Source organism: Nyctereutes procyonoides, unplaced genomic scaffold, assembly GCF_905146905.1.
Source record: "Nyctereutes procyonoides isolate TBG_1078 unplaced genomic scaffold, NYPRO_anot_genome, whole genome shotgun sequence".
Taxonomy (NCBI): Eukaryota; Metazoa; Chordata; class Mammalia; order Carnivora; family Canidae; genus Nyctereutes; species Nyctereutes procyonoides.
In genome coordinates, this window is record NW_026575131.1 from 22,659,535 (window position 1) to 22,682,365 (window position 22,831).

At 41.9% G+C, this 22,831-nt stretch overlaps 1 protein-coding gene across 1 annotated transcript; it reads right to left on the reverse strand.

Moving 5' to 3' along the window:
• Positions 1 to 933: 933 nt before the first annotated feature.
• On the reverse strand, positions 934 to 21,890 carry ARL6IP5 (ADP ribosylation factor like GTPase 6 interacting protein 5). Its single transcript, XM_055342762.1, has 3 exons — positions 21,572 to 21,890; positions 5,215 to 5,432; positions 934 to 2,568 (listed from the first exon to the last, which is right to left on the reverse strand). Exons 1-3 carry the CDS (start codon positions 21,745 to 21,747, stop codon positions 2,396 to 2,398), a joined length of 567 nt encoding a protein of 188 aa, XP_055198737.1. The 5' UTR covers positions 21,748 to 21,890; the 3' UTR covers positions 934 to 2,395.
• Positions 21,891 to 22,831: the final 941 nt, after the last annotated feature.

The following is a 22,831-nucleotide window of genomic DNA, read 5'->3' on the forward strand; positions in this document are numbered from 1 at the left end:
ATTTAAGTTGTCACTTTTTCCAAATAGATTGCACTCAGAATACAGAATTCATGTAGAAAAACAGAAGGGGGGCGGCGCCTGGGTGGCTCAGCGGTTGAGCATCTGCCTTCTGCTCAGGGCATGATCCCGGGGTCCTGGGATGGAGTCCCACATCAGTCTCCTCGCAGGGAGCCTGCTTCTCCCTCTGCCTATGTCTCTACCTCTCTCTCTGTGTCTCTCATGAATAAATAAAACCTTAAAAAAAAAAGAAGGGGCTCAATTATGTCAGGTTTAAAAAAGGGTCCCACTGGAATTCAATTTTATTCTGGCTGGAAATTAATAAAATATTAGAGTTTTATTAAACAGTATTGTAGTCCTCCCCCCATCCAGTTGGCATATGTTCAAGGACCCCAGTGGATGCCTGAAACCACATAGTACTGAACCCCCATACATAGTTTTTTTTCCTGTACATGCCTACAACAAAGATTAATTTATACATCTGGCACAGAGATTAACAACAAAAACTAGTAAGTTAGAACAATAATAATATGCTGTGATAAAAGTTATGTGAATGTGGCCTCTCAAAATTATCTTATTGCATGTACTCCCCCTTCTTCTGTGATGATGTGAGATGAGAAAATGCCTCCTATAGAGATGAAGTGAGGGGAATGATGTAGACATTGTGACATAGTATTTGTCTACTGTTGATCTCCTGACAATGTGTCAGAAGGAGGATCATCTGCTTCTGGACCAAGGCTGATTGCAGGTAACCGAAACCATGGAAAGCAAAAGCACTGATGGGGGATGGGGGGGAGGCAGAGACTACTGTATTTGAAACACAAGCTGAGTGGCTTTTGCCGTTTAGCATGTCCTCACGTCCTTATCATTTACAGAGCTGTCACCAAGTATCCCAGATATTTAGCAACAGATATGCATTAAACAAAGCCTCACAAATGAAAATCTTCGATAAATTTTATTCTCCATATTTGGATAAGGGTACAAACTCTAGACCATGTCTATCAAGTCATGGCGATATCACTGTGCTGGAGATGGAGGCTGCAGGTTGGCTGAAAAATGAAAATGCAAGAAAAACCAGGAGCAGCATATGCTGTTGCTGCTTCTTTTAGGACACACACAGTCTCTTCAGTAAGTACTGCTCCAGTTGTCTTCATAATTCAGTGTTAGGGAAACCCAAATGTTTTCTGTTCAGCTATGAAATCACTCAATTGGCAAGCAAAACATTTTTGTATGATCTATTTCTAAATACATGAGAAATAAAAGGAAGAAAGTAACAGGATATATAAACTCATGCTATCTTGATTCTAATGCCTATCTATAAAACATACGTTGTAACAACTGCTATCTAAAATTTTTATGAAGTGCAGAAGCCATTGATGACTCGCATTTTCATAAGTCTTTTTGCTTGGTCATCTGCAGGTGCCGTTCAGGTTTCAAAGGATCAGTCATTATTGTTCTTTTTGTGCCCCTAAGGAATCAATACAATGTACATTGATTTTCTTCTTTCTAAATGTTCCAGTTAAAAACTAAACAGTGAAAAACAATATAGGAAACATAATTATCTTGGACACCTTTCTGTCATAACAACAAAAAATAAGCAATATAAACAGAACTCATATTTTATTTTTTTGTTGTTGCTTTTTTTTAAACAAGACCATCAAGGATAATATAGGGCATGTAGCTATAACCTCCGTAAAGGATGATATTTAGGTTGCAACAAATACCTGCTAGTGAAAAGGCATTACTAGCATTTCAAAATTTTATCAAAATCTGACAAAATATTCTCAACAGCTATCTTTATACTTGTAAACAAAATAAAAACCGGTTTATCCAGTTTCCACTGCATGTCCAACAGGCAGCAAAGTGAGACAGATCGTCTTCGATTTTAAAAGAATAATAATAAAAACTGAAATAGTTTAGACCGCACATATTAGGGTCCCAGGAAATATTTTTGGAGGATACTGGGGGCTTGGGGGGATTAAAACAGGCTAATGCATGACATCTACTTTAACAGGTTTTTTTTTTTTTTTCATTTACTCATATTGCCTTGATACTTTACAATTAGTTTTTTCCTACAAGTTAACAGTACTGTTGCTGTACAATGCAAAATCCTTTTTCATTTATTTCTCTAAAGAAATAAGTGTGATCCACTTCTTATCAGTTTGCATAAACACACTTGAAACTTCAGGCATAAGAGGAGGGTAGTTTCTTGCAGTTTCTGAGGGCTTCTCTCTGGAACATCGGAGATGTTAACAGTTGGACCTACACATGCATGCTGCCATAGATAGGTGGATGGTACAGGCACCTCCTATTTCAAGAACACATAGGGAAGTAGGTCTGGATAAGGGCAGACTGCAACCTGATGTCTGCTGCAGTCCTCTCAGCAGGTCAGCTGTATTTATTCCTTCACTTTGCTGATATAGTCAGCGAATTTGCTGACAGTTTCTTCCTGCTGTTCTAGGGCATCTAGGACAATGCCCATCGGTGTCCTCTTCAAACCTATCCCCTCCATTTTATTCTCCAGTTTGTTCTTGAGATTCCGAAGTCTCAACGACGCGTGGATGAACATCACTGTGGGGAAGTGAAACGTGGTTAGTGTGAAAGTAACAGTTCTTTTCCACAACCTAAACGCTCCTGTCTTCACACTTTGGGGAAACCTCGCCTCAGTTAGCTATAGACTAATCTGGTTCTCTAATTGATCCAAGTTCTCAAATGGATCCTTGGACTTGATCCAAAGCTCTTCGTTAAGTCATATATTATGTTTTCTTTGTGTGTGAAGGAAAACCTATATAGCAGGAAGGACCTTAAAATCTGGCAACCACATTCTCGATCTCTCAGGTTGATGTTGTTACCTTTTGGCTGCTACTTAAATGCCTTGGAATCCAAAGTGAATCAACAGGATTCCAATTTACATAAAAACCGACTCACAGCATTTTCCAGAAAGGAACTCACAATCATTTCATGGATTATCTGCATTTGCTTCTCAGCAGGAAGCACACAGGTGAAGTCCACCTAGGACATGCCTCCAAAGTGCTGGATATAGATGTATAGATAAAAACTAAAGGTTTTATAGCTCTCAGGTACCCTAAGGTTCCCCAAATTTGCTTCATCATTCAGAATTACGTTTGCTTATTAAGAAACATTCCCTGGTCCCTCTCCTGGACCTCCTGAACCAAAACCATAAAGAGATGGGCCTGGGGATTTGTATTTTAAACAGGCACAGCAGGAGATCTACATCAGTGATTTTCAAACTCCTATGCACATACATATAAGTCACCTAGAGGGGTTGTTAAAAAGAATTTCAGGTCTCCACCGTCCAAAATTCAGACCAGTAAAACTGTGGTAGGGCTCTACAATGTAAAAAGCCAATATTCACTCTAGATGATTCTCATTTATGTGATCTTAGATGCTCATTTTGAGAAACACTGATGTGCATTGTATCTGGAGGCTCCCAACCCAGACTGGTCATTGGGAACATTTGAGGCACTTTCTAAAAATACAGGTTTTGGCAGCCCCACTGTCAACTCACAGAATCAAGATCTCTAAGGGTTATTAGGGCTGGGCAATCCATATATATATATTTTTTTAAGTGTCATGTATGATTCTGATAATCATCAAGGTCTAGGAGTCACTAATCCTATTTTCCTTATTTTATAGATGAGTGAACTGCAGCCCATATAGGATATCTGGTCCAAATCACATGGCTGGTTTTCAGCAGGTGTAGAAATAGAAATCTGGGCACTTGACTCTCTACCTATGATATATTTCATTAGACTGGCCTGTCTCAGGCCCTGATGTGAAAAGGTATTGAAGTTAACAAGCTGTGTGTCAAAGCAGGATCTTTGAAATACTAAGCCTCTAGCACATAAGGAAAACTTAAGGAATATTTCAAAAAGTCTGAATTTGCTGAATCAAGTATTTTGTCCAATTAAGGATGCCTGGCTGGCTCAGCCAGAAGGGCAGCGACTCTTGATCTTGGGGTCATTAATTCAAGCTCTACATTGGATATAGAGATTATTTAAATAAATAAATATTTGGGATGTCTGGGTGGCTCAGCCGTTGAGCGTCTGCCTTTGGCTCAGGGCGTGATCCCGGATTCCTGCGATTGAGTCCCTCATTGGGCTCCTTGCATGGAGCCTGCTTCTCCTCCCTCTGCCTGTGTCTCTGCCTCTTTTTCTGTGTCTCTCATGAATAAATAAAATCTATAAATAAGTAAGTAAGTAAATAAATAAATAAATAAATATTTAAAAACAAAAATATTTTGCTCAATAAGGTGTGGGATTTATCCATAAATATTCTGGGCATAATCTAACATAACCCCAAACAAACAACTGATTTTATTTAATGAAATAAATGTATATGTGAAATGCTATTAAAAGCTACAAAGGGGCAGCCCCAGTGGCCCAGCAGTTTAGCACCACCTTCAGCCTGGGGCGTGATCCTGGAGACCACCATGTCAGGCTTCCTGCATGGAGCCTGCTTCTCCCTCTGCCTGTCTCTCTCTCTCTCTCTGTCTCTGTCTCTCTCTCTTATCCTGTCATGAATAAATAAATAAATAAATAAAATCTTTTAAAAAAAGTTAAAAAGGATCTTCCCATCACTTAATAGAGTAGAACTTTAATTGGATTTCTGCTGATGAGATTGGAATTCTATCTATTCTCTATCTCAGGTTTCAAGCGTTTGCACAATAACTGATGCATGTACAATTTAGAAGCTACCTAGTTCTTTCCACCAAAATCTGAATACTTGGTAACTACACTGTGGGCCAATTATTCTTAGGGAACTTTGATATTAAACATGATCTACTGAGTAAGCAGAGAGTAAATAGTTTACTTCTAAATGAAACACATTCATTCTTGTGTCACGACATTATGAATAGCACTTTAAGACTGAGAGACTAGAATATTAGACAAATCTGGAGACTGACATAGGCTGTACAGATTTCTTGCCATGGGACTTGGGATGTGTATTTCTTTGTGCATTGTTCTGTCCCCAGAAGAGTGTCGGTCACAGAGCAGGCACTCAATATTTATCTGTGGAATTAGTGAACCATCACACCTTGATCTGCTGTCGCAGAAAATTCTGATAATTTTGCAGACATGCTGACACACATAAAGAACAGGTTAGGTAATTTCCAATGAACAATCGTTCCTATTTGGTGGGTGGAGGGATTGGGGTTTTTTATGGCATAAGAAAAGAAGACTGAGGTTCACTTACGCAACAAAGGAAAAGTGATGCCAAACACAAAGACCATGACTCCCCCAAACATGGATATGAGGAAGTAGCTAGCCAACATGACCACCATGACAAATGTTGTGGGATACTGCTTCTTCATCCGCCGGAGAATGTCTTTGTTGTGGGCCGCCCACACAAACCCCGTGAACACGAGCACCACAACAATGCCTCCAAGGATCATGTTGAAGGGGCTCAGAAACCTGGAATATGAAGAAAAGAGGGAGACTAGGTCAGAAGTGGTAGCAGCAGGAGGTGAAGATGGGGAAGGTGAGGAGTCAAATCATTAATCAGTAAGTTGAGTACTTACTCAGCATTTTACCTAAATGGTCTCATTTAATCCTTATAACGTGATGAAGTAGATACTCTTTATTCATTTCTCAAATGAAGAAAATGAGGCATGGAGGTGAGAAAATGGTGGAGCCAAGATTGACATTTGGGAAGTCTGACATCTCCAAACCGGTCCATCTTATTAGAGACCCACAATTTTCAAAGACATTCCCTCCTCCCCGCCTCAAAATCCATACGTGGCTTTTATAGCATTTTAAAACATACCACAAATGAGCATCTTGCTGTTTCTGTAGCTTCGATCTTGTTTGTCACCTAGCTGAATGGTTTTTTCCAGAAACACGGGTACCATCCACCACTTTTTTTTATATCTTTGTTTTCAACTGCTGTGGTTGCTGAACCAGAGCAGCTGAATTTGATACATGTTCAATGTTGTTTCCTTCAAGAATTAACTTATTCTCCTGGGCTTGAGATGCCAAATAAGCAAGGCCTGGCCTCCTCTGAACCCTGCGAATGTATTTTTCACCCATGAAATTTTGGATTTCAACAAGAGCTCCATTCTCCTGGATAACAACGTTGCTGGGGAAGAGAGCATATGCAGAACTTGGCTTGTCATGGAAGGGCCCAGTGTAATGCCCTTGGTCACGTTCTGTACATGACTCCAGATAGTATGAGCAGTGGCCTGTCTCCATCTCTTTCCCCCAGTTTGTTAGCCCCGAGCTGCTGCTTTCTCCTTCCAAGGAGAGTGAGTTCCATGCTAATGTGACTGAAGTCTCCCCACAGGATCTTGTGGGGTCTTTCACAATACTTGTGTGTCCCTGCAGAGTGATGCTGACATTTACTGGAAATCAATAGTCCGACTGCTGAGAATGGTCTTCATTCTCACCGTAAATGCAGCAAAGAGCTAAGAGGCTTTTAAAATTTAAGAGAAACCACCTCTTTTGGAGGGATTGTTTTATTACATCCTGGGCTCTAGTACACACCCAAGACAGTGCTCACGTATTTTCCAAGCTCTTCAGGTTTATTTAAATTCTCATAGGAGCTGCCATGACAGATGTACATGATGGCCTCCAAGGGCCAGATCCAGTCTACTATCACATTTGTCTTTGGATCGCAGTGTTTAAAAAAACTTGTATTTGAACCCTGACGTGTTTTTTTTTTTTCCTGACGTGTTTTAAAAAAAATCCACACAACTTGGGATTTCTAGCTTTTCCTGTAAATGAGAAAAATCTAAGAGTAGGCCCACTTTACCACATGTCAACAACTGGCTGGAGCACCTTCTCTTTCAGATAGAACAAATATTCTCCAATTAGCCTCCATCCCTACCACCATCTACTGCATTTCTGACACAGAGGCCCTCAGTGAGCCACCATTCATCACTGCTTCTCTAATAGCTGCCCTGCATTGTTCTCTTACATCACCCGTCTGGCCCATGGAGGTATTTGAGTTTATGACTCCAGGCACAGAAAATCCATTCTAATTCTTTAAAAGGGCCGAGAGTGTCATTAGGAGATGGGTTATCAACTGAGATCTCCAAGCACAGAGCCTATGACTTCATTGTTACATGAGCCAAAGTTTACACTACTGTAGATACTAAAGAGGAAAGTTAGACCCAGTGTTTCATAAGTGAGAATGACTGGGTGTGGTAGCCCCCACTGCCACCCCAACCAACTATGCACACAGAACCCTTAATATGACATTTGTACATGAGTTACTAACTTTTTAACCCTCACAACAGGCTTAATGGTATTTACTCAGGAAGGACAATGAGGGTCAGTGTGTTTTTATCACGCTCTGAATATCAATGTGACCAATTTAGAAAGGAGGGATGGGGGGGGGCGGGAATGGGAGGTGATGCCAAGAACTTGCTTTTTCTGAAATAGAACAGATGAAGGATTCAGACTTAGAGTAGGATTCATATTTGGGATAACTAAGATTCTTTTTTAAATAATCCCTTTACATTGTAGCTCTGATTCTGCCTTCTGAAACACAAAAGCTATCTGAAATAGTTTCAAATAAGACTAAGAAGTATTGCATACCTTAATGGGCAAATCAGGGACATAATCAATGTGAAACTACTTAGGAAAAATTAAACATTTCTATTAAAATGCATGGAATTAAACAGTGGCAAAAGCAGTGTAGTGCTTAGTACTACATAACTTAAAGTTAAGCCCTATAATAGTAAGTTGCTTATTTCATTCAAATCTCTTGCAAATATTCATCCCCTTCTAGGCAATAAATCTCTTCCTCAGAATAAAATCTAAGGAAATAAATACAAAATGCAAAGATTGGGTTGTAACAATATTCACGAGTGGTATTTATGATTAAAATATTTTAGAAATAACGTATATGGCCACCAATTTACTAGAAGTGGTGCAGCAATTTTAAAATAATAATATGGGAAGACATTAATAATCTATCGAGTGGGTAAAAGAAATCATAATACATTCTCTCTGTTAGATTTATATATGTTACGTAGCTTAGAAGACAAGATTTTTACAATTAGTATGTTATTTTGTAATCAGAAATAAAATGAACATCCAAGAAAAGAAAATATAAAAGTAACTGGTTCCTAGTCTACGACCCAGGCTTGGCATAGGCCAGCTACAACAGCCCACCTTTATTTCCGTCATCTCTCCAATAACATTAATGCGATTGCAATTCATATGCCACAGCGAAGCTGTTCTTTCTTCCACACAAACCTTGGTTCCCTACCGATTCTCCAGATCCTCTTGTGGCCAGGTGCACCACCCCACTCCCCCAAGCTTTCCCAGCATCCAGCAGTTGAACTATTCTGTGTGTCCTTCATCAGTTCTTTATCATCTGGGTCCAGAGTCACTCTGTACTTTTTCTGTTTTAAAATTTGAGCTGGGGAAACCCCGGTAGCTCAGTGGTTTAGCACCGCCTTCGGTCCAGGGCATGATCCTGGAGACCCAGGATCGAGTCCCACATCGGGTTCCCTGAGTGGAGCCTGCTTCTCCCTCTGCCTGCATCTCTCTCTGTGTGTCTCAGGAATAAATAAATAAATAAATAAATAAATAAATAAATAAATAAATAAATAAAATTTGATCTGGGTTATACCGTCCTTCTGCCCAGATCTGGGAAAGACAATTATAGGCCTGGAGAATGGAAGAACTGGATAGGGCAAAAACAAAATCTTTTTTAGCAGGTGGTAAGGAAACTGGGTGGAGAGGCCCAGAAACTGTCACTGATTAATAAATCTCATTCCTAGCACCCAGAAGATTCCGAAAGAAATTATACTGAAAGACTAGAGTGTTTATGTTGGGTAGTAGTAGCATCATGGGTAGTTTATTCCCATTTGTTTATTAGCTTCACCCAAATATTTTTGAGCTGTCAAGAAAAGCAAAGATCAACATTAACTCAAAAAACTAGAGTGGAGGGTTCAAGGTTAACAAAACTGCTTTGCATAAAGCTGCAAATAAAAGATGGCTGGTTGGTAGCAAAGTAGCAAAGGTACCCTACTCAGTTCTTTGTAGAATACCTATTAAAATAATTCATGAGGTGAAGCATATAATAAAAGTATGCCAAGCTTTGTCTATTTTCCTTGGGACAAGCAAAGCAGGCATCTATGTTGAATGTCTAAATAAAGCCCAGGACAAAGAACTACAAAAAATCCAGGCCTGACTCAAGCAATTCCAAATTTGCTTTTCACCTGTTCCTGTTGCTCATGGTTAAGAGCAAAATGAACAGAGCACAGAGCCCTATAGAACTGGTTTTAGCTTACAACACACCCAGCCACAATCTATAATTAGAAAGTAACCAAGTTTCCAAGCTGGAAAAAATGAGCAAAGTTACTCGGAGCACAAATGGTCTTTCTTCCTTTATTAAGTGCCATTTCATTCTAACAAAGAGTAAAATCTGTACCACTCCAATGCCTTGGCACCTACTTGCACTTGGAGGAAAATAAAACATTGAAATGAGTTTCATTTCATTTTCCAGGGAGTGCAGGGACTTGGGAGGCAGTTCTCATCTGAGAGGGAGGGAAGCTTTTTCAAAGTCAACAGCTGGGCTCTCTTGTCACTCCAGTCTCAAGGGAGCCCAGGAAACCTTAGGTAAAAACTCCCACAAATATGTGGCCCCAGCTTCCAAGGAGACCATTGCCACTGGGCTCTGGGGGGTAGAGTTTCATTTACTGGTATACTCCCCCCGCGGCCCCCCCCTCCCCATGAGGAAGTGTATAAGGAAGGGAGGCAGGAAGATAAAGGGAAGGGAGGAGGACAGAGAGGGGAGAGAGGACAGAGGGAGAAAATGTGGCTTTCCATCCTTGATGGAAATAGGACCTAGTTTAACAAGCCAAAAGCATTCAATGTTTTTCTCTTGTGAGATAAAAATATATACCTACATACATATACATCCTATTCCATAAGAAAGTAACTGAGTAAATAAATAAATCACTGCAATGGTTAAAAATTCTACTGGAAATATTGATGGTTGGAAAAAGGTTTACAATCCCATCACAGAATCCTGTAGCAGAGCATTCAAAGATTCAGTCCCATTACACAGATGAATAAACTGACAGCCTGGAGAAGTGAGGAGACATATTCGAAGGGGTCTAGGGGAGAGAAAAGGGTACCAGCTGATGCAACCGTGACAGCAATTCATAATGTAACCCCTTGTGTGTTGTTAAGCAGCTTCAGGAATCTGCCTCCCCCTCCCCCACACCCACCCATTCTCAGTATCCTTCCAGTTGGGATCAGCAGCGAAGGGGCATTCTGGGAAATCCCTCAGCATTCCCGTTTCTCTCTGAAGGAAGGTGGCTATCAGCAGGTGTGGACACATGTCCTGAATGTGCCAACATGATTCAGCTAGCTAGAGCTACAGTTTCAGCACAAGTTCTTCTTGAAGGGTGAAAAAACAAACAAACAAACTTGGCTGAAAATGGAATTTTAGGGCTAAGATAGATCTTTAAAAACACATCTCATTCTACATATAAGCAAGGTAGGGAACAGACTGGTTAGTAAATATGTCCCAAACCCAACTTTAGAGTTGGTGCTAAGTTTACCAAAACAGAGATGGTCAGATCAAGGCGGGTGCACAGTTGGTAACTCTGGGCTCACTGCAAAGCCATCAAGAACCAGAAGGGGAGCAAAATACTTCTGGAGCAGTAGAAGCCGCTCTGCCCGAGTCCCAACTTTCTAACCCAAACAGTTATTTTTGTAGTTTGGTTCCTGAGGAAGCCTGACTCACCAAAAAAGCAGGGGGGTGGGTGGAGGAACAATTTACTCACAGTGGATTTCTCTAAGTTGGTGATGTTTTTCTGTGGTCCTTAAACAGCCAGAGGGGTCATTGCAAATATGAATCCACCCATTCATTTTCTTGCTTCTCTTAGCTCTTAGAATAAAAACACAATTTGTTACACATGTTCCAAGGCCCCACAGGGTCTGGCCCCTCCCTGCCGGTATAGCCAGGGCCACTGCATCCAGTTGTGTAATTTGTACCTGGCACAAGGAAGCCTGGCTAGGGTAGTAAATGGGGAGGCTACAATCCAGGCCACATTTGACTCACCAAACAATTTGGCTTAGGCTGCATCTGCTAGCAGTAAGGGGTGCTTTCAGCAATCAGTCTGAGGGAGCCTGAGGGCTAAGAGCAGCCCTGCCTGCGGTCTTCTCATACACCTGCTCCAGCCCCTGGGGTTTTGATTTACCTCTAGACCTCACCCTGTCTCTGGCCTCCACAGGCCTGTGCACAAGCCATTCTCTGCCTGATTCACTCCTACTTCCTTCAAAACACAGCCTAATCAGCTCATCTCTGTCTCTCTGACGACATCATAGCACCATATGCCTCTCCTTCCTAGCCTCATCACAGTGGTGCTTATACATTTACTGGAATGAGGATTGGATGCACGTCTGTTTCCCACTGGTGACTGAGTTCTATGAGGGCAGGGACTGTAACATTTTCTCCGCAGCACCTAGTGCAGAGCCTGGCACACAGTAGATATTCAATATGTGTATGCTGAAAGAAAGAAAAAAGGTAGGTAAGGATCTAGCACATTTTCATGTTATTTAAAGGAAGCTCAGCAACTTTCCATGGCCACGAAAGAAGGGACAGGAGATTTATTTTGGACAAATCACTATTATTCTCATTGTACACTAAATATTACTGGAGAAATAGCCCCTGAATTCGTACCTTCACAGAGTTACGATGAAACGAACGGAGGAAAAAGAAAAGTAGGAAATATCATATGAATATCCATGCAGATGTGAGGTATAATGATGGTGACATTGTCAGATGGAATGAAAAGGCCCTTTAACTTGCTGGCAGGAGGATCTTTGTAAGTCTTGCTGCTAGTGTGTGCTGGGGATCAGGAGGGGGAGGAGGTCTAGCACAGAAGGAGACTCCTAATCCTGCAGACCTGTCTATTTAGGCCCCTCTTGCTCACTGATTCCTCAGATAGCCCCAGCAGCCTTCCATGGTTATACTGGTTTCCCAACATGGCTGGTAATATCCTGGCAGGTAATATTTCTGACTGGAAAGTATAAATGTAAATGTACAAAGCAACTTTGAGTCAACACGATTAAGGTAACCTTGGCCTAATAATCACCAGGTAAAGGAGATTTTGGAGCAGTTGAGGTGGGATGGGAGCCTGCCTCTTTTGTCATGAAAAGGGCATACTAACCTAACATTGAGATGTTCTTAACCATTTGAGTGAAGGAGACCCAGTATTTATTGCATTCTTGTTGGTACTGTATATCTGCTGCAACCTGTGAACTTGGCACCATGAAACTAAACAAATGATCCACTGTCTTGGCAGCAGTTGGCATGTTTAAAATATTCACAATAAGACATACCTTATGAACCTCCAGTTTTCTTTTGTGTTTATTAAGCAAATTGCTTATTTTATTCTTTTTTTTAAGATTTTATTCATTTATTCATGGGACACACACACACACACACACAGAGAGAGAGAGAGAGAGAGGCAGAGACACAGTCAGAGGGAGAAGCAGGCTCCATGCAAGGAGCCTGACGTGGCACTCAATCCCGGGTCTCTAGGATCGCGCCCTGGGCTGAAGGCAGTGCTAAACCGCTGAGCCACCCGGGCTGCCTGCTTATTTTATTCTTAATAAACAGTGAGTCGGGCCTGGTTTAGAAGCCATATATCTCAGACTTCCCACAGCGACGGAGCTTCAAGTAACAGTGTACAAGGATCTGACTGGTTTGCAATTATTCCTTTTTAAACTTTATATAAAGCAAATTTCTAATACGATGTTAGAATAGTATAATGAACCCTCATGTATACTTATCATTGCTTTCAACAATTAGGAACTGATGGTTACTCTAACAACAAATAATGTTTTGAAACTGAGGTGGAAAGATCTTCCTTTACAAACCGTTCTTTCTGAATCCTTCCAGTAGAGTAAATTCCATTGTTTTCACATGGCAAGTTCTTACAGCACCGAGAAGGCTGGGGATGGGCAGATGCAAATGAGCCTGGTGACACATAATCTTCCTTTTTACAAGGAGGCTCCTGCCTATGTATCTCCCACGAACACCCAATTCCTGCATTCCTTCTGTTTCTGAGACAGGGAGAAGCCACAGTGATGGCGTACTGAAGCAGATTAATAGAAGCAGGAAGCAAAGCCTCGGTTTTCTATTTGAGATGGACTTTCTGCCTTCTGAGTGGAGTCTTCATTACTGACTGGCTCAATGGAAGGGCAGGCTGGGAAATCCTTCTCTGGTCTCTGGTAAATCCTGGCAGAATGAGAGGCAGGCTGCAGCTTCTGTCTCAGATTACAGGCATGAAAGTGTTCTCTGAAACAAGAAGCCAAGCCCATTGGGTATGTATTCTGAAGCTGAGTGATAAAGGATAGAATTCAATTGCCCAGAAGGAAAAGAATAAGAAATTTCCAATAGTGCGTCACAATTTGGTATTAAGGTCAAGTTCATCTTTTTAGAATTGGATTTCTTATGCAGAGCTCTCAACCCCTACTAAGTAGATTGAGAGCTTTGCCTTCTAAAAAAGGGCCCAGGAATCCAAAATATGCTCACCTGCACACTTATCCAGAATCATTATAAATCCTAATGTAGGAAAAGGAGACAGAAATTACCATCCCCAGGCTGATGGTGGCAGGAAATATTTTAAATATGTGGGGAGAAGTCAAGAATAAGGTTGCATAAATGATGTCCAAGGATTTAATGGAAGGCAACCCTTATTAGATGAAGAATTTTGAGATTACATTTTTATTGAGCTGTCAACGCCCTCTTAAAGTTCTTACCTCAGAAGAAGCACATGACCCATCAGGGAAAGACATATGCCAGCATTGCACATGCCCTGACTCAAGTGCAGATAGAGGTATAGGAGGACAGGAAGGGATTAATTCTGGGAGGATTGGGAAGGCAGGGTAAGGTTGTATTCCTGTTTGTACCCTCAGTGCCTACACAGTGTCTGGCACACAGCAGGTACTCAGTAAATACTGCTTCAACTGAGTCAAAGATGTCTGAGCTGCAGGGGAGAATGGGAAGGAAATGAGGATTTATCCTTTCCCCTGTCCACATACTCAATGCCTCTCCCATTTTCAACACTTGAGTTTTAAAATTTGGAATCATAATGTACAGGGAAAAGAAGGTAAGTCTGTTCGTAAAGAATGTGTTTATGTAGATGTCTATCTCTGTACACTTGGTATAAAAATTATTTATGTCTGTAGTTTCATCTTGCTGCCCCTCTAGACGCTAAACATGATGAATGTAGGAATCACAGTGTCTTTTTTTTTTTTTTTATGACAGTCACACAGAGAGAGAGGCAGAGACATAGGCAGAGGGAGAAGCAGACTCCATGCACTGGGAGCCCGGGTCTCCAGGATCGCGCCCTGGGCCAAAGGCAGGCGCTAAACCGCTGCGCCACCCAGGGATCCCAAGAATCACAGTGTCTTATTCTCTACTCTATCTCCTAGCATGGTACCTGAGAAATTGGTAAATGCTTCATAATCTTTGTGGAGTGAATGAAGCAAGAAAAAGAAGAGTAATATTGTAGCACTGGTGTGGAAGCTGATTGATCTTAAAAACCTTTCCACTAGGTTTTGGCATAAAAGAACTGCAATTAATTTCATCTGCAAATGTTTCAATACATTCCGATCCAGAGCATCCCAGGGCTCTCTTATCCTTTTCTTCCTCTCTTATCCTTTTCTTCCAACTGGAAACTTGGGTTTTTCATCTTTGCAGCATTAAAAGGTAAAAACAATTTGACTATTTTTCAATATTAGACACTGGCAGCCACAGGCCTCAGACATATTATGGGGCCACACTCATTTTGAAAAGGCTAAAGTAATGCTCTTTTCAAACAGAAGTACCAGCCTTCCAAAAACCCCTTGTCATTTCAAGCAACTAGAAGCATAAAGTGGCAGCTGGAGTTTCCATCCTCTGGTAACGCCTCCACAGGCCACATGGTGGAGAGACACTTTAAGAATACATGGGCTCATTCAGCAGCTATACTATGCTGGCTTAAAGGGGAGGCCGAACCATACACATATGAAAATAAATGAGCCTTTTAGTGAGAGATGCACTGGACACATTTATATGTTTGAAATTTCTGCATGTGGCTGGTGCTTTTTGATGCCATGTCAGAAAATGAGAATCCTGATGGCAGGGAGGAATTTATGAGAACAAGAAAGGCGAATAATACAAATGTGTGAGACTCGGCAATTGAGCTGAATTTGGTTAATTAGGAACTTCAAAATATTTGCAATATGACTTAACAGAAAAGGTATTTTAGTGCACATTAATAAAAGAGGCTACTATTTATTAGCAGTTTTTGGTCCTTATTAGGTTTTCACAATTGTGAAACTGAGAGTTTGATGGGATCCGTGCTTCTCAATTTCAACTTGGGAGTATATATCAGAATCACTTCGGAAGTTAAGATCCTGGACTCATCCAAGAAGTATATATTTAGAATTGCTGAAGTTGACACCTGGGCATATGAATAATTTAAATTTTCTCAGTGTTTCTTTTGAACCAGACCAGACTAGCGTTTCTTAAATTTTAATGTGCCTATGAATCATCTGGGAGTCTTGTCAGAAAGCGGACTCTGATTCAGTAGGTCTGGATGGGGGCCTGGAATTCTGCATTTCCAACAAGCTCTCAGGGTGAAAGATGCTGCTGCTCCACGGCCCACACTTTAGATTTCTCCAGCTCAAATCTTTTGGCATTCTATTAAGCACAGAAATTCCTGTCTACAACCAGAATGTATCACATGCTGAGCACTTAAACTCCAAGTGCTATTAGGTGTTGCCTCTGCTTCTCACTTTGAAAATAGAGGCAGGAACTTCTATTGCTGTGCATGATATAAAAAGAATACCTAGAGGTGCTTGGCTGGCTCAGTCAGTGGAGCGTGTGACTCTTGATCTTGGGGTTGTGAGTTCAAGCCCCATGCTGAGGGTACAGATTACTTAAAGAAAAAAAAAAAAGAATATCTAGTGCCAAGATGTACTGTGTCAAGGATGGCGGAGGTAAGTCATCTATTCTTCAATCTGAGACATTTTTCTTGATTTAAAATATGCAAAACACTTTCAGCAAAACATACACTTCCCAACTTGTTATTCGTGCTATTCCTTTTAATTCACCCAATCTCTTCTGTAGTGATGCCTGAATCTCAAGAAGGAACTGAAGTCTTTAAGTGAAACACGAGTGTTTATAAGAAATACAAGTTGCAATTATGACAAAAGCACTAAAGTATATCCATCATCTAATACTTTTAAGAGAATGCACAGCTGTCAGAATTCCAAATATACCTGTAACCGAGGATTTAACATAATAACAGCAGCTGCTGTTTAAATATTATTACTCCTTGGTCCTGAAGGCACTTTATATTAAGTGACATAACTCTGATTTTATGATAGTGGAACTCCAGAGTGAGTGAACTTTTGAACAAAAATGAATAAAAGCAACTGCCAGAATGCTATCACACAACAGAAAATGAGTTTGTGGAATCAGTAGAGGCTTCCAGGTGATTAATAAAAGAATGATAGCATAATACATTTAATAAATCAAGGGTAGTAATCAAAACCCTGTAAGCTTCAAATCTGCTCCATTCTTAAGTTTGAAAAGTCAGAAGTCAGGAGCTAAAAATCAAACTGTTTTTGCTAAGTAACTGCCAAGAACTCTGTTTTTGTAACTTGCTATAAACCAACTTGAATTTAGTGAAGGTGATCACTAAATTATCATGATTTTCTTGGAAACTAAGCTATGGTTCTCAACCAGGGGTGATTTCGATCCCTCAGGGACATATGGCAATGTCTGAAGGCATTTTTTGCATGGCCTGGGTACTACTGGCATTCAGAGGGTAGAGAGTGGGGATGTTGCTAAATATCCTACAATACAAAGGACAGCCCTGTACCACAAAGAATTATATGAGTCTGATTGTCCATAGTGCTGACATTGAGGAAGCTGGCAAGAGAGGATTTCATCAAAATTCTACAAGGACAATATGAATTAGCAAGGAGTTTAAATCATAACCTTTTCTTTACTGAAATTTTGTGCTGTAATAATCCAAATCAATGCGTAGCAAGGGCTATCAGCAATGACCCAGTTAGAATCACTTTAGGAGCATGTTATTGCTGTGTACTAGTGTGCTGCTATGTGCTTCAAAATAATTTGTTCTGTTAGGTAGGTTAAAAGTTGCCCCTGTGATTATGTTGAGGCCTTCTGTTCAATTATTTACTCTGCATTCACCAACTAAGCATCTGCCATATAGTAGGCCTCAGGGATACAGTGAATAAAAGTAATGATAACTACAACAAGAAAAAGAAAAAGCAGTCACAAACAAAACCCACAGACTCTAGCCTCAAGGAATTTATATAGCCCAGAGTGGAGACAAGTAAACAGACAATTTAAAAGCCTGTGAGGTAACTACCAGGAAAGATACAGGCACAGGTGTGTGGCCCAATTAACACAAGGGAATGAGGGACAAAGGGAAAATGTTTCCTCAAAGAGATGGTACCAAAGCTGAGTCTTGAAGGAGAAGCAAGAGTAAGTATGTTGGCAACTGGAGCTTGGGAGGATGGAGGTATTGGGATTAAAAATGCTGTCTATGTTTCTCGCACCAACAATGATAAAAGTAATAATAATAAGTAACATAAGTGGAGCCAAAACTAGGAGCTAGACACTATTCTAAGAACTTTGCCTATAGTAATTTGGGTAATCCTCACAGAAACCATATGAGGCAGGAACTATATTTAGTCTCATTTATAGATGAGGAGGCTGAGGCACAGGTGTAGCTGAAGTCCAAGGTCACACAGCTAATGACTGGCAGTTGGGATTTAAAATTCACTGAACTCTGAACCACTACTTTATACTATTTGAAGAGCCAGAAGATATGACTATTATCTTTAACAAGGGCTGTTATGTTAGCCAAGAGACTTACTCAGAATTAATCTAAGAGGCAGAGTAGACCTACTGAGTGGAAGTCACATGCCTAGTAATCCATGCTTTTAGGATGAAGACCAATTTTCTAACCATGGATTACAAAGCCCTGCCCATCAGGAGCTCACATACAGATTTCTCTCTACCTTAATCCTGCTTAATTTGCATCTTGGTAAAGGCAGCCCTTTCTGTTGTTTTTGGAGCTAGATGATATCCACTTGGTTTTCTCTCTTCCTTCCTGTGATCTAGAAGGGCAGACCACTCTCTCCATCCTGACCCAAGCCAGTTTTCAACATAGGAGAATTCCCAGTTGAAGCTAGAGTCCTCCAACAATGCCCTGGAGTACCCTCCTCACTACTAAGGGATGGAACCACTGAAGAACACACTTTGAACATGATCCGTTCCGCAGTAAACCCCCATGCAATGTTTTCACACACTCTCTACCAAGATATGGGAAAGTATCAGATGCTGTGGAAGATCCAGATAAACAGCCTCTAACACACCTCTGACCCACCCATCTACTGACATCACCTAGAGGAGAGTTCTCTTTAGAATGAGAAATGTTCCAGAGTCAACTAAGCTCTCTGACCCTGAAGATATTTAGTTTCTTCCAGCTTTCAGAGACTATAATTCTAAACTTCATGACTCATAAGAAGATAGATAGCACATTGGGGCTCCTGGGTGGCTCAGTCAGTTAAGCATCTACCTTCGGCTTCAGGTGGTGATCCCAGGGTCCTGGGAGGGAGCCCCGGTGTTGGGCTCCCTGTTCAGAAGGGAAGGGAGCCTGCTTCTCTGTCTTTCTGTCTTCCTCTCCCCTTCCCCACCAACTTGTGTTCTTTTTCTCTCTCAGATAAATAAATAAAATCTTAAAAAAAAAAAAAAAAAGATGGCACATTAGTTCAGAACACATAACTGAGCCTGTGACTTTGAGCAAGTCCTTTATACTCTGAGCCTCAGGAATAATAACAGTAATAATAATATCATCTCATCTCACTGGGTCACATGAGGTAATGCAGGTAAATTACTTAGCAAATACCTGGTACACAGAACATTCAATACTCAATAACTGTTTGCTTTTATTATTACTAGATTATAAAGAAAGAAAAAAGCCGTTTGTAGAAAAATTACTATGTGTTTGTGGATGCAGAGAAAACAGTCAAAGGTCATACACCAAATTTTTCCTGGGGTATGAAGGAAATCTCATAGTTTACACACATATAAGTTTCAAAACAATTTACTTCTGGCCTGTATCTTTTATAAGTTTTTTAAAAATAAGAATAATAAAAACAAAGATGGCTATTTTTTACTTTTACGTTCAAAAACTTCACTCCCTATCAACATTTCTAATTTGAAAAGGAGACAGGGAAGGGACAACACTCCTAAACTGCCTGAGTTAGGAGTCTAAGGCCCCATAATGAGGGAGCTATATTTAGTTAGAGGGCTGGACCCTGACCTTCACAGTGAAAAATGGATTCCATCAAAGCAGCAAGACTGCCCAAGCCTATGCGTCTGATCTGGGCAGTACATCTCTTTGAAAAGCAATTGTTTTTTCCAAACATTTGACTGGTCTGTGTCACACCTTGTCCGACATCTAAGTTTTGAGGATTACTTCAAAAAAATAAAAAGCCTCATATCTAAATCACCAGATAAAAGTCTGGCTTGCTTCTTTACCAAGAGGGAGAAAAGAAAAAGAAAGCAAACTAAGAGATGCAATCCCATAAACTATTATGTTTTAAAGATAATTCTTAGTGTCCAGGGAAATGAGCGTCAAGCATAAGGTTAGAGGAAGTTTCTCGGGAGGCCGCTGCCTCAGACCTCAGGCCTGTCCTACCCCAACTAATTTTAACTTGGCTGCCATGCCAATTCAGTCAGCTCAGAGCCTGTGCCCTCCACACACCAAGTCATTCTCAGCGTTTGTGATTCCTTAAGCAACACAGGATGAGGATCGGTGCAACTGTCTACTGCAGCCCACAAATGAGCGTTCTCTTCCGCAGGGCAGCAACTACTCTGAACAACATCTAGAAATTGTGAACTCTCCCCTCTGTGCTGTGTTCTTGGTCCTATAGCTTCTCAACAATTGCCACATGCCGTTGGGCTAGAATTCCGGTCTGACTGATCTTGGTGTGTTTTGTGTCTGGCCCAGAGAAGTGACTCAATAGTAAGTAAGCCAAAGATCGGCAAACCAACCTAAGAAACCACCCAGGCAGCCGGGGTGGCTCAGCGGTTTAGTGCCTGCCTTCGGCCCAGGGCGTGATCCTGGAGACCCGGGATCAGGTCTTGCTTCTGGTTCCCTGCGTGAAGCCTGCTTCTCCCTCTGCCTGTATCTCAGTCTCTGTGGGTGTCTCATAAATAAATAAATAAAATCTTAAAAAAAAAAAAAAGTCTGAGTATCCAGACATTAAAAAAAAAAAAAAAGAGAGAGAGAGAGAAAGAAACCACCCTATTTGGCCTTTCCCACACCCTCCAAGTTTGGATATCTCTTTGCCCCAGGCCAGCGTGTACTTTCCCTCCGTAATGGCAAGCGAGTTCCCTTATAAAGTGTGAGGTTGGCTTTTTCTTCAAAGATGCACAGAATCAGCAAGATCTAGAATATCGCCAACCTGTAAAAGCGGGAGAAGCATTTCTTAAAGGGTACACTACAAGAAGAGGTGGTTTCTAGTAAAGCAGGTGTCGTGTGCACCAGAAGCGGGTGGAATCTTTTATGACACGGAACCCTTTTGATTTTAAGATCTGGTATTGAGAAGGCCTTTAATAACAGGCTGAGACCACGGGCTAGGAAGTGAAGGGGACAAAAGCGGCCACGCCTGACAACTCCTGGAGGAGAAAAGCAAGAGAATGCGCGTGTCCTCCTCAGAGTCAGGGCAGGAGGTGCGCCTCCAGGAAGCACCCACCCCCTTGCTCCCTGAGCTCCTCTTCCTCATACGATGCAGCAGGCACCAGCCTTCTTAGGTGCCCTTTTAACACTAATACCCCCAAGAATGCAGATTTCGAATCCACACCCAGGTCACCCAAGTCTCTCAGGGCGGTGCCTGTTCCTGCCAGCCAGGCGATAGGGTTACACCACTTCTCTCTTATTTTTATTTTTTATTTATTTTTAATATTTTTAATTTATATATTCATGAGAGCCCCACCCACCACCACCCGAGAGAGAGAGAGGCAGAGATTCAGGCAGAGGGAGAAGCAGGCTCCATGCAGGGAGCCCGACGTGGGGACTCGATCCTGGGTCTCCAGGGTCACGCCCTGGGCCCAAGGCAGGTGCTACGCCGCTGAGCCACCCGGGGATCCCGCCCTTATTTTTAAAAGACTGGGGCGCTGCAAATATCTACAACCATCAGGGCACAATCAAAAAAAATTAATTAATTAAAAATAAATTAATTAAAAAAAATCTTTTGCATTGCTTGTCCGAAGCTGGCAAAATCGCCTCACCCCTGGGAGTCCCCACACGTCTCCGCCCGAGGCACGGGGAGGTAGCAGAGACCTCCCCCCGCCCCGGACCCCCACCCCCCACCCTGCACCCCGATTGCTACGGCCTCGCCCCGGCAAGTTTCCACCGGCCTGACCGCTTGCACTTGCCAGGGCGGAGGCCGCTGGGGAGCGCTTGCAGAGGCCGGGGTGCCGTCCGCCCCGAGCCCCACGGCCTCGCCCCCGATGGGTGCCCCGGGAGGGGGGGTACCCCACTTACCCCACAACGGAAATCATCATGGCAGCTACCACCAGGTAGTTGGTCTGATAATAGAGCAGGTTGCTCACGACGCGGTTGTTCCATTTGGAAATGTCCCTGAAGTCCGGCCGGGCAAAGCGGTCAGAGCCGGGGAAGAAATCGTCCCAGGCGCGGAGCGGGGCGAAATTCACGTCCATGTCTCTCGTCTCTGCGCTCAGCTTCTTGTTCCGACCCCCTCTGGAATCCGGCGGCGGCGGCGGCGGCAACCGATCAGCTGAGCTGGGTTAGAAGTGACAGCGGCTCGGGCTCAGCCGGCTCTGCGGTTGGTGAGCAGCCGAGCGAAGGAAATTGGGAGCGGGCGGGCGTTTTTTTTCTTTTTCTTCTCTCTCTCTCTCTCTCTCTCTCTCTCTCTCTCTCTCTCTTTCTTTTTCCTCTCCTCGACTTCCTGATTGGCTCTAAGAGGTTGGTTACAGGAAAAGTGTGGCCTCGCGACAGAGCAAGGGGCAGAGTGCAAAATTGAGATGAAAAGACCGAAAGAGACCAGCGGAAATCCCCAGTGACAAGCGAGATGGCAATGCCTTCCCTGGCAGTCGGAATACACACAGCCTCCTTTAAAATACCCCCCTTTTGAGTGTCCAACCTAATGTGCTCCGGACTTAAGGGCACTTTTTTTTTTTTTTTTTGCAGCTGTTCGGATGCCAATCTAAGTGAAATGGAATGGAAGGCAACTATAGTGTTACTGGAAGATGAGCTGGTTTTGAAAAACTAAGCAGTTACTAACCTCTGCACATCTGAAGGCAATTTTCATGTTTTCTGTTGCACCATGAGTCACTTTGAGTGAAATCAGATTGGCAAAATGGGAAAGAAAGGACGTGGAGAATGGAAAGGCTGACTTGTTCGTTCACTTCTTTTTTGTTCTGCATCTCTGTCTTCTCGGGACAAAATTATTGAACTACTGTGCTATTCTGATGCAATGGGAACTCTAGTCTACATCAGCCTTGAGCTGCAATATTGTTCACATTAGAAAGCAAAGAATGGTCTGCAGTGACCAATGGTGTAGAGCGATTGCTTACAGTTAGATATTATTGCTACTGTTATTAATAATAGTACAGGCCATGATTTGTCTGTATGGTATTAATAATAGTGCTTTAACCTAATTTGTTTTCTGTGCTTTATAATGAGCACCCACTGACTTCTCTCTATGTTGTTGCAATTTTACTGTTGTGGTTGTATCTGAGTAGACTTGATAAGGAACAAAGAGGCTGAAAATTTCAGTATGAT